Below are 17870 nucleotides of genomic sequence, written 5' to 3'. Positions count from 1 at the left end.
TTTTTGCATCCCTTAGTTTTTTTTTTGGGGGGGGGAGAATATTTTTCTTTTTTTAATGTTAAAAAATTAAATTTTTTACTTCTTTTTACTTTATTTATATTTTGAGAATTTCTCATCCTCTTTTAAGGCTATGCTTTAAAGCAGTGATTTTCAACATGTGCGGTTTACCCCAAGAGGAGATGTCTGGCAATGTCTCAGACAGTGTGTTTATCACATTTAGGGCTGGAGACTGCTCCTGGCACCTAGTGGACAAAGGCTAGGATGCTGCTCTGCATGTTACAATGCACAGGGCAGCCCTCCTTAACAAAGAATTATTCTGCCCCAAATGTCAATAGTGATGAGGTTGGGAAAGCCTGGCTTAAAGTCATCACTGAGTGTCAGCACACAGGACCACGCAAAAAGGACCTCATCTAGTCATCTGCGTCATCTCAGCCTCAGACTCGGATTATCCTGCTGCTGACTCAAGCGGCTGGTGTGTAGCTGGTTGTGAGAAAGGCCAAGAGAGCAGATGCACTGCTTTTCATCCGGCACCACTCCGCAGCGGCTGGAGAGCAGCAGAAGCGGCGTGGGTCGAAACTTACCTTAAGCTTAAAATACCATGAAAAACAGAGGCAGAAAACCAGCAGTCAGGCCATTTCTCCCCTATCAGGAGGCTATTTCAAGGATAATCTTTCATTTTGTGGGCAGAAAATACTTGCAGGGTACGCTGACTGGACAGTATTTGCTGTGATTGTAGGTTTCTTTACATGTTTTTTGCTGTTTTGTTTGCATGTTGCTTGCATCAGAGCAATAAAGGTTGTTTGATGACGTATTATATTGGGAGTAATCACACACTTCGGATCCCCATCTTTAGTGGTTTTCCTTCTAACACTCTGCTCAGCCCACCAACGGTCCCCCTCAAACCAGGATTGACATCTAAAATAGCCAACTGTGATCCAGCACTCATCCATCCAGAACATGGAAGCATTTTGTAAAAGGACCTCTATTTCCCTTCTAGACTTGACTCATATTCATCTCATTTCTATTTCTGTTAGCTCTTTTACCATTTCCTTTATTTTCTGCAAGGAGGAGAAATGTAGAAACTGTGGAAGCTGCCTCACACGCTCCACAAATCTTGCAAAGCTATAGGAAAAAGCAAGGTCTTAGGACTGTTATTCCTGCCTGTGTGGTCCTTATATTATGACTCGCAGAAGAAACCACCCAGGTGCATGAGCAACTGATGCTGGCTCTTTGTGGCCATCCATTAAAAACGAGAAAAGGAAAGATGCTTACAGTGTAGAACCAGAACTTCACAATGGGTGCATTGTAGAATTCATAGATTTTTCTGCCCAGGGGGATTAACCGGTGTCTGCTCTGAACTTCTTCTTCATCCTTCTTCCTGGAGGACTCCCCGTTGTTCCTTCCCAACATCGCCTACGGTGGAAGAGGACCCATAGCATCACAGCAGGGTTCTGGAGAGCAGGCAGTTCAACATGCTCATTGTACAGACGGGCAAGTGTGTTCCCAGAACCTGGGAGCTTTGTTCAGGGTCCTCAGAGGTTTGGAGATTGTGTTTCTCTAGGTGTGTGTCTGCATTATACATGGAATCTGTATATCCTTTGCCTGGGATGGAAGGCCTTAGGAATATTTCTTGATTGTCCTCGTCTCTTCCTCCCTGGAACCTCTGGAAGATGAGGTGTTGGAAGATACCCAAAGTTTTGAGAGACAGAAAGAGCATAACCTGGAAAGACCAGGAACCTCTCATTCTTCCCAACCCCTTTTTTCGCTTTATCATGAGACAGGCAGGTTTGGGTTCTCTACTCATGCTAATGGCTTTTAAGGATACCTTAGACTAGTAATGCCTTATTTGTCCAAAGGCTATGGATATTCAAGAGGTTTAGTTATCTGAAGTGCCTGAGCTTAGGTTATGAGCATCTACTCAACTTTTAGGCATAAGCCTTGGTTTCCTGATTTCAAACCCTGCGAAGCCTTAGTTTGGTGATTCCTGGGCACACTACATTCCTCTGCATGGGAGAGTCAACCAGGCGGGACTAGAAGTCAGGCCTGACTTGAGAAGGACCTCATTTTTAAGTTGTTGCAGATTTCCTTAAATCAATTATCTCCTTCTCACTATTGACAGCAGCAGGAACAACAGTGATTAAACGTCACAAAAAAGGCAGAACTTGAAAACAGGCAGACATTCAGAAAGAGGAGTGGTCCTAATCTGGACACTTAGCATCTGCGGCACATTGGGCAAATTATTTTAACCTCTCTGAGATTTAGTTTCTCTAACTGTTAAATAAGGGTAGTAATAGCACCTGATAGAGGGTTGGTCTACAAATCAATCAGCATCTGGCATTTAATAAGTGCTCAGTAAATATTGTTGTTGTTTAGTTGCTAAGACATGTCTGACTTTTTTGCGACCCCGTGGACTGTAGCCTGCCAGGTTCCTCTGTCCCTGGGATTTCCCAGGCAAAAATACTGGAGTGGGTGGTTACTCCCTTCTGCAGGGGATCTTCTTTACCTGGGGATCGAATCTGCATCTCTTGCATTGGCAGGCAGATTCTTTACCACTGAGCCTTCAGGGAAGCCCCAGTAAATACTAGCTGGTCTTTAAAGTGAACTAAGACTTTCTCAGATTCTCTTGACTGAAATGATTTAGTTGGGATCTCTCACCAGAAAAAAGTGTGATATTAGGGGTCTTTTACACCATAATTTCTTGGCTTTAATTCTTTCTATGCTGTTCTAAGCAAGGTTAGTTCTACAATGTTTGGCAAAGGAAATTTTTATTAAGTATGAGAACAGGGTAGAATCTTACAACTACTCAGAGACTGACAAGGGCTTGGGAGGAGAAAAAGTACTAGGAATAAGGGTTTATAGTTGAAGATCTAATCACCAAAATAATTTACCCTAAAGTTGGTAACAGAGACAACCAATAGGTGGTTCTGGCTTCAAACCACCTTACCCACAATATGAACTATTAGTTTCAACTATTTCTGTCACTACCTCAAATATTCACTTTACTTAAATATGTAACAATCACAAATGATTTACCTGTAACCAGAGAATTACAGGAGAGGGTAATTTCCATTCCTTTATTGACCCTCTGGCTGGAAAAGTACCTTGAACTAATGAATAAGTAAGACTCCATACTATGGCCTATCTAGGTATTTATTTTGATCAGTGAGCTGAATCAATCTTCATGATAGATACTAGACAGCAATAGGGTTCTACAAATATCGATCATTAACCTCAAGAAACTCTAAAAGTACATGATATTTGCCTTCTATAATTTATAGTCTATGTAACACAACTATCCTACTTCTGTTTATTTATATGCTCAAAAATACAGGATCAAAATACATTTTGGTAGACACTTAGATGAGAGTAAAGGCAGCCTGGAGGGTTTTAGGCATCTCAGAGAATAGCATCTTGGGGTAAACTTGAGGGACCGTGGCTTTTTCAACAGTTACAACAATGCCCTTGGTCTCTGGATGTATTGAGACTTTATTAGGCAAAATTCAAGACACTTACCTGGCAAGGCAGGTAAAACAAAAAGAAAAACAGAACAATCTATTTTGCCTTAAATATTAAAAAATATTTCAAAGTGAGTGCATTTCTAAGAGGCTTTTCCTTGATGGTTTAAGTAAAGCACTTTTGGCATTTCATTAATTCCAGCCTAAGCAGCTTAACGTGCTGATTTTGTTGATTTCTTTTTCCAGGAGTCAAACATTTCCTTTGGCTACATTTCTTGAAGCAGATTGCAACAGGGTCGAATACAGACAAGACTGCACAACACGGATTTCAGAATCTTTGCTGGCTGGACACAGATGTCAAGTCTGGGAAAGATCCTTTGAGGTGAACTAAGCTATTGAAGGCTACTAAACTGAAGCAAACTGAGGCTGATATTTCATGTACAACTTTGGAAGGGCCAAGGGAAAATGTTCTATTCCAAGAGAGGATATATTGGTTTAACACAGAAGCTCAGATATCAGTCCTATGAAGGGAGCAGAGTTGTCAACAAGTTGCATTTTCCAATTCTGTTCAGAGTAAGCTGAGACCAGTGGTCCAGCAGTAACAGAACTTGTCATTAGGGTCTAAAGAAGCACCACATTAAAAAAAGGTGCTGTCCAACTCTGATTTTGCCAGCCCATTAGTCCCTGCCTTCCTTTCATTCTCCCTGCTGTTTTAGCCTGTGGAGAATCAGCTTAGGCATTAATGCTACTGTGGTGTCTTCTCCTTGGGTTCTCAGTAAGCAACAGCAGGGGCTATTCTCTGGGAAGCAAAATTTGCTTTCAGTCCAGAGATGCACCTTTCATTGTGGCTTCTTGAAACATCAGATCCTCAACACTCTGAATGGAGCAGGAGAGGAAAGCTGCCTCTTTGTTTTCCTCCTTGAGACCCATCCAGAAAGAATACTGCTTTAGCTTCTGACTACCTTCCTAGTTTCCTAGTTTCCTAGTTTCCTCCTAGGATGTACGCCAAAGTCAAGGCCATGTCAAACTAACTTGGAACTAATTAGGTGGATAACCTTGGGCCACTTAACCTATCCTGAATCTCAGCTTCCTCATCTGTAAAATGGTACAACAATAGTACCTACCTTGTGAACTTGCTTTGAGGATTCCATGAGTAAGTGTAAGTAAAGCATTTAACACCATTATAACAACATTAACAAACATTTATCTCATGATAGGCACAAGTAAATATTAGTTACATGTAAGCTTTTCACATTGTTTACATGTACCTGTGAGCTATTAATAATAATAATAATGTTATTATTCTCCTATTAGAGGTTAAGAAACTGTGCCTGAGGTCCTACTGTGAGTAGGTGATGGGGCAGGATTCTGCTGAAGTATTTAATAAAGATTCGATATTACTACCACCAATGTTTCTGCTAATGATTAAAATATGATTTCCTATACTTGAAGGCAATCAGACCAAAATTAAGGTCAGATCTTTAGGGAAGACAGTCATTTGATCCTAACATAGAGGGAAGCAGATGCCTCCACTAATTTATAGAAGGATCCTAAAACTGAAAGCAAACATTGGACTTCAACTCAGTGAGTGAAAAGCTGTGGCCCGATGCTTATTCACTGTTGTACTTGGGGCTGGGAATGTGCCTGCGAAGAGATCTTTAAGAAGAAACTGCTGGAAGGAAATGGCATTTATCTGGAGGAAAAACAATTCACAGGGTGTTCTCATTAGGATAATAATGCAAAGGCCTTTTGACACCTGAGCAAAACCAGTTTTTATTTTCTACCCAAACAATTCCTGGCTCATCACGGTCACTGGTCAGAGTGATAGGGAGGCTGGGGGATATCCAGGAAGTTCTAAGGAGTTGTTGCCTTATGTCACCAAAGCTCTGAAGCCTTGTTTGTCCCTTTAACAGCCTGTGATATTTTTAGACTTTGAATACAATCCAGTGGCAGTCACACTGCTCTCCAGTTAGAGTTGTGGGAAGCTGTCCCATGCCCAGCTGCCCCCAATCCCCCTACAGAACAAAGGATCCATGCTCTATAATTATACCAGGAAGAGCTAATAAAAGCCTTCCATACAAACCTCAAAATTCAATTAGTCCTGCATTTATGAGCCTGACCTCGAAGATAGCTAAAGGCTTAGCTTCTGATCAGCACAACAGTTTCGGCTCAGTGGAGCTGACTGCTGCCAAATCAGATTCCCTTTTCTCTTCAGGTGCTAAGACTGTCACATCACCTGGTTGTTTATAAAGTATTGCCCAGTTGGAAAATTCAGAGTGTCTTGCTTTTCAATTTCACTGGGTTGTTGAGCGCCACTTATCCTGGCCAAAGGATTAGAATTAGTCCCGTTAGTTATTTGTGCATAGAGAGGACACTTTTTCTTGGGGGGGGCGGGGAGGTTGCGTAGCACACAGCATGTGGGATCTTAGTTCCCTAATCAGGGATTGAACCTGTCACTGAACTAGCAAGAAAGTCCTCGAGAAGACACTTTTATAATACCCTGGTCTCGATATTTAAATGGAAGTAACTGGTGGGAAGGTGACCTCAGAGTTACTAAATCTTAAGTCATACCCACAGGAGAGGTGGGTTAGTGGTTCTCCCCTCCTATAATAACTGCACAGTGTTTTCTTACTGTCAGTTCCATGTCCTCTTCGTCTTTTTCCTTCGTGGGCTTCTCTGGTTCTTCTTGCTCCTTCTCTTGGAGGTGGATTTCCTGGGCCTGAGTCATATAGGGCATGTCATCTTTGTTCTTGAACTCCAAGCTGAGAATTGAAGGAGGAAGTAGAATTCCCAGAATTACCTAAAGTAATAATAATGATAATAATAATAATCACATTTAAAGGATTAAGATAAGGGTGGTTGCTTAGAATTAGAACACCTGGGGTGTGGGGTCTGTGTTTGTGTGCATGCGTGGGTATAGGGGTGTTGGGTGTGCCCAGAGTGAGGACCTGCATATCTGAATAACTAAGCACATTCATGCTAAGAGACTTCCTTCTGCCCACGTGACTGGGAGCTGTTAATTGTTAACACGGACAGTCGCTCAGTCTGATTTTGGCAAAACAAAGCATCTTACTCAAATACATCTTACCTAATTAACACCTACTTTGCACAGAGGAAACTGAGGAAAAAGACCCTACCCAAGGCAAATATAGGGAAAAATTCAGATTCCCAGTCAGTAGCTTTGTGAAACCAATTCATGTGTATGTCCACTGGCATTTATTTACTAATATGCCAAGTGGAATTGATTATGCATCATCTGGTTATCTCTGTAAAAAATACTGTCCTAAATTGACCTCAAGAAAATCTGTGTAAGAAAACATGTTATTCATTTTAGCATCCCTCAGCATTTCGTATTAACCAGCAGAAACACACACCCACCCACACATACATACATACATACACGGGCTCTGTATCACTATGAGAAGCCCCCTGCACCATGCCCCAGGAGGCCCAGCACTGTGTTTCACTACCAACCACATGAGAGATCCAGAACCTTATTGTTTCCTGGGACCAAGTTTCTGACACCTGATTTGTGCTCCCTAAATCTTCTCCCATCTCTTCCCTCAATCCCAAAATCGTTTATGTACAAGCTTCTGAGTTCAACCCTCCTTGAAGAAAGTGCACCAACATGACGGGCTAAGAGAGGTCATGAAGGGCAAGTAAAAATGATCCTCAAGTAGGAAGGCAAGGACAGCCTGTGCTTCAGTGCCCAGGGACCTGAGAGCAGCTAAGGGAAAGTGGAAAGTGGTGACCCGGCCTCAGGGTGCCTGGCAAGCCTGGGAAGGCTCAGATGGCAGGCCTGGCAGCCTTCAGGGGACACGACACCCTGTCCTCAGAGCTGAGAGCCAGTTTTGGCATTGTTTGTGGTGTGGTGCTGGAATGCCCATGACCCACTTCATGGAACCCTTCTGTGACTCTGGGCCAAGATCCCACAGACAGAGTGAAGTGGGGGAGAGGTGCTGGTTCTATCAGGGTGGCCTCAGCAGATTGCTCTGGTTTGGTGGCCCTTTTGATTTGGACTGACCTCAGGGTCCTCTAGATCAGGTTGTTCTAGGTAACTGTAAGCCTGGCTGGTTTCAGTTGCAACAGCTACAAACTAAACAAGTAAAACATTTTTAAACATTCTTCAATGTCTTCCTTTCCCCATTTTGTCTTTTAAAAAACTTTTCAGTTTAATGTTTTTCTTGTAAAACACAGAAGAAAACATAAAAAAATCAAAAGCCTTATCCTATTTCTTGTATTTTCAACCCCAGCGATAAGCACTACAAAAAGTTTACTGTGTATCCTTTTTGTTTTTTGAAGATATGAAGTTATATGGATAGAACTATACATGTACATGCACTTTAACAAACAACAGGTCTCAGGCTATATATTGGTTCTCAGCTTGTTTTTCTTCACTGAAGAATAGATCAGGATTATCTGGCAACATCTTTACATATAAATCTATCTCATTTTTATTTCATTTAAAAAATTTCTTAAGTTTAGCTGATAGGAGCCAGTGTCTCTTTATGACATGGTGCCAAGGGAGGGCCAAGGTGTTCAGGCTTGCATGGAGGTAAAAGGTTGTCTAGGTGAGTGTCTCCATGGCTTGTGACAGAGCAAATGATACCTTCTATAGTACCGGTGCATGACTGTCACCTTTGGGTCTTCTGAGAAGTATTACTGTCTATGCATACCATCTCTAGAGGCTCTTTTTTTTGGTTTTCCCCTCTTGATCTGGCCACATGGCAGGTGGGATCTTAGTTTTCCGACAAGGGATCAAACCTGTGCCCCCTGCAGTGGAAGCACGGAGTCCTAACCACTGGACTGGCAGGAAGTCCTGCCTAGATGTTCTGATTTAGCAGAATTTGGGGTTGGCCCTCGTTTCCATATTTTACAAAAGCCCCATTATACAGAAGATTCTGATGCATAGTTGGGGCTTAGAAGTCCCCTCCTGAGTTAAGAGGACGCCTACTACCACTGCAGATTTGGCTTGGGAAACTCCCACCAACCCCTGGGCCTCAGAGCCGACAGAGCCTTCTGGGAGCACTGACCTTGAGGCCTGAGTTCTTGCGCATCCGGAGCCGACCCATCCACATGTCTGTGAGCAACATCTGGCTGCACGTGTGTGCGATGAAGTCACGGTGTTTGGCAGCTACCGCAAGCTGCAGGCACGTGGCATTGCTCCAGTTCTTCAGTTCATACGTCAGCAGTTTCATGGCCAGCTGCTCATCCTGCTTGTAGGACTGGTCCAGGAGCTCCACGGCCAGCTGGCCAAAGTCCCTGAAAGAGAACATGAGGAGCTGTCTTTTGGCGATCTTGGAGACCTAGATGCTGAAAGGGGCAACCCAGTGACCAAGCCATGTGTGGCTTGGTCGTTCCTTATGGGGTCTAGTCTACTCACTCATTCACCCAGCCAACACCATTAAGCGTCTACTGTGTGCCAGATATGGAGTTTAGAAATGGGGGTGTAAGTCAAATTAGTCACGATCCCTGCACTCAGGGCTCCAAATTTACAGATGGGTAAGGCAGATTCACAAATCAGAGTACGGTGTATCTTCTTAAATGCAACAGACCTCAGTTCAGTTAAGCCTTGTCAACCACAAGTGTGTGATCTTGGACGAGTTACATAAATTCTCAGTCTCATTTTCTGTAGGTGTAAGGTATGTATTTTAAGGGGACGTACCTCTTGGGGCAGTTGAGAGGGTGAAACGAAATCTATGCATCTGTGTGTACCTCTGTATCTAGCACTGTGTACCATAGATGTTAACTGTCTGTGTCCATCTTCTGTGTGCACCATTGGGTTCATACTGCCTCCTCTTAGAGTACTGGGTAGCTCAGACAACCAGTATTTGGGGCCCATCTTCCCTTCTCTTCCCCTGACCACCCCATTTGCTGGACTGTCCAACCTGGAGTTGTGGTTTAGCTCCTGAGAGATGTCGTCTACCATGTCATTCTCAGAAGCCTCGTGGGCCATGGCTTTGCAGAGCTTGCAGGCCACCAGGGCCTTGGCCATGGCCTCCTCGCCGTGCTGCCAGAAGAACAGGGCCATCTTCTGCCGCTTCATCAGGACGGCCCACACCATCAGCTCATGAAAAGGGAAAGGGAAGTGGTTGATCTCAGGGTCATCCAAGTCAATGTCCACCTCTTCTTCACGCTTCTTGGTTGTCTTTCTTCCTCGCCTCAAGGGAACATCATCCTGTAATTTTAGGGAAAAAACATAGAGATGAAGTTAGGGATGAATCCAATCAATTCAGTAAATAGTTCCTGTGTATCTACTACTAGCCCAGCCCTGGGATAGATACAGAAAGAAATGAACGATCCTAGCGTCTGTTCTAAAAGAACTCATAAGCTCATGCATGCCTAACTTTAAAACAAGCTATAGTAAATGCAGAAGCACAGTCCTATGAGAACATGTCAGTGTTAGACTTTAATTAACAAGTCTTTTTCAATGGACTTAAAAAAAAATAAAACAAAACTTTCATCTATTCTTTTCCTCTACAGGTAGGGTCATTTGTACCTCGTGATGGACAGCATTACCCTTCCTGCTAAAAGGACAAGGACATCCTATACTTGCAATTGGATACAGGATAATAACCACATGAACAGAAGATGGGAGACAGATACTCTATCTCGAGTTTCCGCATACTTCATTAGATGCATTTGTGAAGAATTTCTGGCCTTTGGGTCTGTTGCCATTTGTAATCTACCCATGAGTAGATTTCACTTACTGGAACCTATATGCTTTCTTGGTTTTCAAGTTAGTATTTCAAATATGATTTACTTTTGTTTGCAATGCTAATATAACCTCATGATAGAATTTTCAAAGCTACTGTGACCTCACCCCCTTGTCACTGGGAAAAATGTCACTTCCTTATTTCAGAATCATGTACTAAGTCCTACCACTGGAATGAACTTATATATATATTTAAAACATGTAATAAAGAGAATAAACAATTGACACTAATAATTTGAACAAACACTTACCTCCATTCCCAACAGTTTCAAGGCTTTGGGCTGTTAAAAAAATTTTATGGACAAAGTTAGATCTTTCTTTATAGAAGTAAGAAAAGAATCCTAAAGTATCTTAAACAGGTAATGGAACAAATCTATTTTATCATATAGCATTTATTCATTTCACTAAATAAAACACCACGGGGGGAGCTCTTTATGGAAATTCTAAGAGAAATACAAATTTAGTGACTTTGGTGAATTATAGAAAATTAGGAAACTAGAGAGGTATAATGAGATTGCCTAAAGGGTAGACCCTGCAGGCTTATAATCTCTTTTATAGACCAAGATTTTTTCCATCTTTCTAAAACCATCTTGCTTGGTTGACATCTTCTAGACATCAAGCACTTGAGTGAACAATGAGACATTCAATCAAATGATGAGGTGTTCCTCAAACCTCTGAGAGTCTGCTGTAATATGGAGACTTGGGGTATCATTCAGAAATACTATATGTTGAGATGATTCATGCTGGCTATCTCTCTTTGCTGCTGACCAGTAGAGCAAGGGTGAATGGGGCCAGAGGGACATTTGTTGAGGTCAAAGGGCACTCAGTGGCATGGAAAGTATAAGCACACATAGCAGCACCACTGGTCACACTGGGAATGTGCAAAACAGGTGCAGACCAAGATGGAAGAGAAGGCATCTCAGCCAATTATAAAGCTAAATAGAACTCATATAGATAAAAAGCACTGGGGGGAGTCCTCAATAATTTTAAAGGTATAGATAGATCTCAAGACCAAAAATCTTGAACACCGATAAAGTAGATAAGATTGTGTTGTGTGCTGTGCTTAATCACTCAGTTGTATCCGACGCTTTGTGACCCCATGGACTGTAGCCCGCCAGGCTCCTCTGTCCATGAGGATTCTCCAGGCAAGAATACTGGAGTGGGTTGCCATGCCCCCCTCCAGGGGATCTTCTCAACCCAGGGATCAAGTTCAGGTCTCCCACATTGCAGACGGATTCTTTACCGTCTGATTATTTGAATATATTACTATTCTCTGATCATTGTTTACTTTTTAAAATGAAAAAACTACTTTTTTAATGTACCAAAAGACTTATTTAGAAGTTGAGCATGTCATCTCAATTCACAGCATGTATAAAAGCTAAAAAAGGTTCACTTTCAATGCCAGTTTCTGATTTGAATTGGATCTAGTGAGGAAAAGAAAGAATGTAACACTCAGTACTTTTTTTTTTTCTTTTTCTTTTTTAAACAGATTTGATGGCAGAGGGAAGAAGAGGCAGAACAGCTGCCTTCTCATCTGATTTCCCCCTCTCAGACAAGGAAGCAGCCACACTCCAAATCTACTGCACCCTAGACCTCCCCGGAATCGAGAAAATGGAATTGCAGCCAGCCTCACCCTCTTTGGGCCAAAGAGATTGTGGTAGAGCGTCCGGAAGCGCTTGCGCGTGTAGTTGCAGCGATAAGCCCCTCCCATCAGGTACTCGATCACCAGGCCAATATCGATCAGGCTGATTCTGTAGTCTGGGGGCAGGTTCCCCTACCAGGGAAGAACGGAACACACACACATCCGAGAGACAGCGGGGTTTACTAGGGATTCTACTCCATGTGTTCTGTAACTATTTTAGACTAAAATAATAATAATAATAATTAAAAAGAAACATATGAATGTATTATTATGCTGGTTAATCAATTCACCTTAAAATAGATCCAACCGAAACCTGGATATTCTCGCTTGGAAAGAAGACATAAGTTAAATAAGAAGATGCAGTAATCGTCGGCAATAACAGAAAATCAAAATATTTATTCAAGTCTTCAGCTGGGGAGAAAAAAACACCAGTGTAGCAGAAAGAAACACAAATGGCAAATTCTACCACTCCCAGCCACTAAGGAACTAGGTTCCCAGGTGCTCCCCCAGACCTCCTCACTGCTCCGCCTCAGACCCAGGCCTGTTACCGGCCTCTTGCTGATCATTTATTTCTTCACACTCACTAAGTGAAGACTCCTTCCAGAAAGTAGTTGTTATTACCAGGGACTGCATCAGGTGAAATATGCTGAGAGCTGGAATATCCTTTATACAAAACTTCTATTAACAATTTTTTAAAAATTGGCACCTTTTTAATAAAAGGAGAGCATGATGGATGTTATGACAAAGACTTATGAACATCACTTGTGTTTAAAGAAGAAAGAGGAGTGAAAGAAGAGAAGTTTTATCAATAGAATATTTATTTCTCCACAATTAAAGAGGTTTTTCATATTTTCTTTCAGAGAATAGTGCTTCTTAAAGATCTAGAGCTATGGTGTAAGTTTAATGTTGTACATATAGATGCAAAAACAGAAGAGTTATTATTATTATCTCCTCATTATTGGTTTCTACTTCAAAAGGGACTTCTGTGTCACCGGAGGAAAATCTTTGCTTTGTTAGGTGATGGAAGAATTAGCTATTTGTGGGAAATTCTGAGCTCACGGTGAGTTCCAAAGGGTACAGCTGATCAGATCTCACTATCTGAAAGGTTTAGTTCCCTGGTGCAGAAGTGTGCTCTGCACCATGAATGGTAGAGGTGCCACGTGTGTAGGAAGCCTGGCACGCTGTCTTCTTAGATTTATTTTGGAGGGGCCGGAGGACTGCATCCACTTTGGGATTTGTCTTTAATGGAGGATCCATTCAGGATGCTATGTGAAATTCCTGCTGCTTCATGGAAATAACTCATAGCAGTGGTAGTTTTCGAGCCTTGTGGCATTTGAACCACCAGGGAAATGTGACACTGCAAAGGTCTGGACCCTGTCTTGCTTCAAGCATGAGATGCTGTGCACTTTATGAGCTGTCCAGGTGATTCTGAGTCTACTACATAAAGTTCAGATGGGGTTACACAGCAGCATTGGGAAATTCAAAGTGTACGAAGATAATCATTGTCACTAGGAAATTAGCTTATGAAGGTGGGTCTCAGTTATCCTTACTGAGCTTTCCTATGGGCAAGAGCAATCATCTGAAAGGGATTCAGAATCAGAAGTGGCCAACTGTATCCTACCATCAAACTTATAGCTTCCTATTTTTAATTGTCTTATTTATCTTCACATTCCCAATGCCTGGTGTATGGTAGGCATTCAAGATATTTTTGGGGAGGAGGGGTAAAAATGTGAATAAGTAAAACATTGAAATTAATCAGTGTATTTGGGATCAAGTCTCAATTTGGGGTTCTTCAGTATTATAGTCTCAGTAACATTCCTACCCAGTCATTCCTGGGTGGGAAAGCTCTAGCTATCCTCAGACTATCAAGAAAGACCAAATCATTCGGTTCCTTTAAAACAGAACTTAGAGAAAGATTTAAGATAGTAACTTTTCATGTATTTTCCTTTCCATAAATGCTAAACTGAATTTAAGAATATTACCTGTGCAACCCTTTTTCTCCATTATTTTGGGCAGGTTAACAAGATTGCAGTTTCCATATTGTCTGGCTCTTACTGGACAGTCATGTGAGGCTATTATTAGCAGTGCCCCAGAGCTGCTTTGGGCGTGCGGGTCAGCCTCATCTCCTGTGCATTTGGCTCCTACAAGGGTGACTTGCAGAGGAGGCTCACCCCATCTGTGCTATTTTCCTTGGCACCGTGAGGCTGGCAGGGGAAAGAGCACTGGCTGCATGTCAGCTGCTCTGGATTCTGTCCATCCTTCACAAATCATCCACTTTCCCTCAAGGCCTCAGTTTTCTTCCCAGTAAAAGGGGCTGAACTCCATGTCCTTTGTGGTCTGTAATGCCCAAGTGCCAGGTTTCAGGACCTCTCCCCGTCCTGCCCCCTGCCCCGCCGCAACAAAGGTTTATTGTAATGCAACCGAACAACAATCATAGTGAGTCTATGAATTTGTGCCTATTTTTAAACCGTCTAACAATTTTCTAAATTTAAAATGTGGGTAATAGTGAGCCTACTACCTATATATTTTCTTTTGAGAAACCATGTGTGAACATTAGTTTGTATTCTAAGAACAAGAATCAATATTGCCTGAAGACCAATATTGAATGATGATGTTTATGCTTTTGAGATATAAGAGTGGGTGTCAGGAAAGAGATAATAGTAAAATTCAAAATAAATAAAAAGTTTTAAGGGGCAACATGTTTTTGCAAATATTCCATAAACATTGGTGATGTTTTACAGAATTTTATGCAAATTCATAAAGGGCTGATAGGTTTACTCACTACCAAAACAGGTGATGGAATATACTTTTCCTAAAGATTTCTTATATAAAGCTTGATTATTTCAGAGTGATTTTTGTACAGTCTGGTCTGAAGCAGAAGAAAAGCTTCTGTGACTATTCTGGATGGTGGCCTGAAAGGAACTAGCCTGAATTCTGTTTGACCCCCAGAGGGCGATGGTCACCTAACCCAAGGCAATGAGGGGTCTCTCTGTACTTGGTTCAGTTTGCGCTCTGAAAACAGGCGATGTGGACACGGTTACTTCAAGGTCCTTTTTCTAAAGGTTCAGTTGTTAGATCACTACCTGGCAGGCTGCTCTTATATCTCTGCTGCCAGGTCACTGGGCAAAGACCTGTCCAGAGCTTGCAGAGTTGATGCAGTTTCCAATAATCCCTGGAATTTGGTTAGTAGAGATAGAGGCTTAGAGAAAAGGGAGGGTAAATAGTTAGGTAGGGATGCAGTTGTACTCATAACATCCACTTCCTTTTTGGGGAAAAAAAAAAAGTAGAAAAAATGCCACCTCGTATTCCACAGGTAATGTCCAAAAACCTCTGGAGGAGTCTTCCTTTGCTCAGTTCCTTTTCAAAGAGGAAATTGATATACTGGAGTAATATTCATTCTGCCTGCTGTTTCTGTTATTCCCTGCTCCCCCTTTTTGGTAATTACTTTGATAACTGGTAAAACCTGAACACTTATTTCCCATTTCATGCCTTAGCAACACATAGCAAGCCACAGGATTCAAATAATTTGATCCAGAGAGTAAAATAGAGAGGTTTTGACCTATGGATAGGTAAATTTGACAACTTGAAAATGTTGTCTTTCTTCATGCCATGAGCCACAACTCTGAAGCTAAATTTTAATCTGTGCCATGCCTAAGGATGTCTTTTAATTAAAAGAATAATTTGAATTCATTTATTAGATATGCTTTTCTAAATGCACTCTTTTTCAGATGTCAATTCATGATATCATTATCAGATTTCAGCTGTTTAGGAAACTTTTTTTCTTTGAAACTCATAACAAGCCTTCAAAGAAGACTGTTTCCTTCTGATATATGCAAGGTATAAAATGATAGCTGGTTGTCAGATTTACTAAGGGAGAATGGGGAAAAGACCATCCTGGTGAAAATTCCTGGGAAAAGAGGACACTCCCTCAATGTATGGCATGCCAGTAGACTGGGCAACCATTCTTTTGAAAATTAAGAATGCTTTGGTAAATTTGCGTAAATTTAGCAGACGGAGTTATGAAAACTTCCTTTCTTTACCAAAGTGTGTCTGAAATGCTTTTGCTTTAAAATCCTGCAAAGTGCTGGGTCTTGATTCCCATATAGATGAATTTTATTATCATAATTTCACCTCTCTTCCTATATAATGTTCAAATATCACCCTTCTTTATGGGGAGGGATAATTCAGGTAATCTGAAGCATTAGTACATTTAATTTAAGAAAGAAAAACTACCTTTAAAACATACAGAGGCACAAGCTGAGCAGACAGCTACTAAAATGGCAAGTTAGATTTCATGGAAAAGCAGACAGACTCAGGCCACTCTGGTTTAATATGAAAGCATTGGTACATCCAGTGGATTATGCACGAAAATGGCTCAGGGAACTGGGCTGGCTGGTATCATTTTAAATTTCTGGTTGATGTGGAATACTAACTCTACTTCACTACTCTCAGATTGCTCTCTTGATAGAAGTAATTTGAGATTTTGAAACTAGCTTCAAATTCGCCACATTCAATTCTGTTGATTTCAAAGGACAGTTGGACTTGGAGATATTCTGGTTAAGTTAATGATGGTATGATAATTCCTAAATGTATTCTCGGGGTTCATAAATGTTATTTACATTTAATAGACAGATTATCAAACAGTATGTTGAAGGTCCGGGCTGTGTTTCTAACTTTTGAACAGCATTCATTTTGTACTTATCACTTACTGATTAATTTTTTGTCATAATAGATTAAATCAACTAATATGTACAGAAAGTCCTATAATTGTAAAGCACAAGCATATGCTAATTATTATGTTCCTTAATTTTGAAAATTGTTTGAACTGATCAAGATTTTCTTAGCATTTTAAAACTCATCTTTGTAGATTTTGCATATCTTATTGGCATAAATTGCTGGAAGTCATCTGAAACCTTCTGAAGCAGATGTGCGCCAATATTAATTTCTTTCTCATTCACTTCTTAAAACAACACAAACAGAAAAACCTCATTTTTAGCTCCTTTCACCCATAAAACGTAGACACTGCCAGTTCCTTTGACTACCATTGTGATTCTTTCTTGCTCTCCAGCAGTCAGACACTCACCTTTATCATGAAAATAAATGGAGTCTGCATTTCCTGCCCTTATTTCTTCCCAAGAGAAGAAACTAGACAAAGGCTTTCATTTCTCCCAGCCGCACTGGCAGTCTCTTTTTCTCAAGAAAAATTGTTTCTAAGTAAGTTCAGTACTATCTTGAGTGATCTGTTATCATTTTTTCCCCATTACTAAATTAGCAAATAAATGAATCCTTATATAACTATATTCTTGCTCTGGTATTGGGATCACATTTGAAAGAGAAATAAAACTGCTCTTAACTGATAGTCCTTCCACCCAAATTCTTACCATCCTGTCCTTTCTAGTGAGGGTATATTATTTTTGAGGTACACCTTTAGCTAAGATGTTAAATAAAACCACACCTTAAAAACACTCTACATGTCTTCTAGTAAATGTAAGCAAATGTAAGAGGCAGTTAATAGGGTTTCAGAAAAAAGAAAGAGGAAGAGAACCTGTTAGGAGAGGTTTTGATCATTTAGATTCAGTAGAACCTAACTGTAAAAATCTCTGAAAATCAAGCAAGACAACTGGGTGATGGAGGCAGATGAGCAACTCTGAAGGCCTGGACTGGCCAGGGACTGGGACAGAAGGGCAAACACGCAGCTGTCTCTTCAGAGAGCCTCATAATTCCTTCAGGGACACAGACTAGATTAAGGAAAGGGGGATATTTTACTTTTTATACTTTCAGAAAAACTAAAACATTCTATTGAACATGAGCAACAAGTACCTTGACAAAGAATATATGCTAGGTGTGTACACCTTATCTTCTGAGATACTTCCCTCTGTTTAGTTTCCAGGCGATTTTAATTCAAGATAAATTAAACTAAATAGGATGACTTGAGGAAAAGAGAAATGGGCTTATTGAGAGGGCAGGTACGCTTATGGCTTGAAATGGGGCAAGCTATGGAAAGGTGTGATCTTGGTAAAATGTACAGATGGCACAGCCTCTATTTCCCTTGCTTTGA

General features: G+C 41.1%; 1 protein-coding gene across 10 annotated transcripts in view; it reads right to left on the bottom strand.

The window, feature by feature from the left end:
• TRPM3 (transient receptor potential cation channel subfamily M member 3) overlaps positions 1-17870 on the bottom strand; it is a 599217-nt gene that overhangs the window by 81633 nt on the left and 499714 nt on the right. For 5 of the 10 annotated variants that reach the window (XM_042243350.1, XM_042243355.1, XM_042243352.1 and 2 more), the window contains 7 exons: positions 12103-12138; positions 11804-11944; positions 10422-10451; positions 9344-9633; positions 8489-8717; positions 6088-6255; positions 1273-1413 (listed from right to left, as the gene is read on the bottom strand). In XM_042243350.1, coding sequence (XP_042099284.1) covers positions 1273-1413; positions 6088-6255; positions 8489-8717; positions 9344-9633; positions 10422-10451; positions 11804-11944; positions 12103-12138 — 1035 coding nt within the window. The remainder of the gene's footprint in view (positions 1-1272; positions 1414-6087; positions 6256-8488; positions 8718-9343; positions 9634-10421; positions 10452-11803; positions 11945-12102; positions 12139-17870) is intronic. The other 5 variants (XM_042243351.1, XM_060409379.1, XM_042243353.1 and 2 more) reach the window with 1 other exon arrangement.

This window comes from Ovis aries, chromosome 2 (genome assembly GCF_016772045.2).
Source record: "Ovis aries strain OAR_USU_Benz2616 breed Rambouillet chromosome 2, ARS-UI_Ramb_v3.0, whole genome shotgun sequence".
In the NCBI taxonomy this organism is placed as follows: Eukaryota; Metazoa; Chordata; class Mammalia; order Artiodactyla; family Bovidae; genus Ovis; species Ovis aries.
Note: the sequence above shows the minus strand (reverse complement) of the source record. Positions and strands in the feature narration are given on the sequence as shown.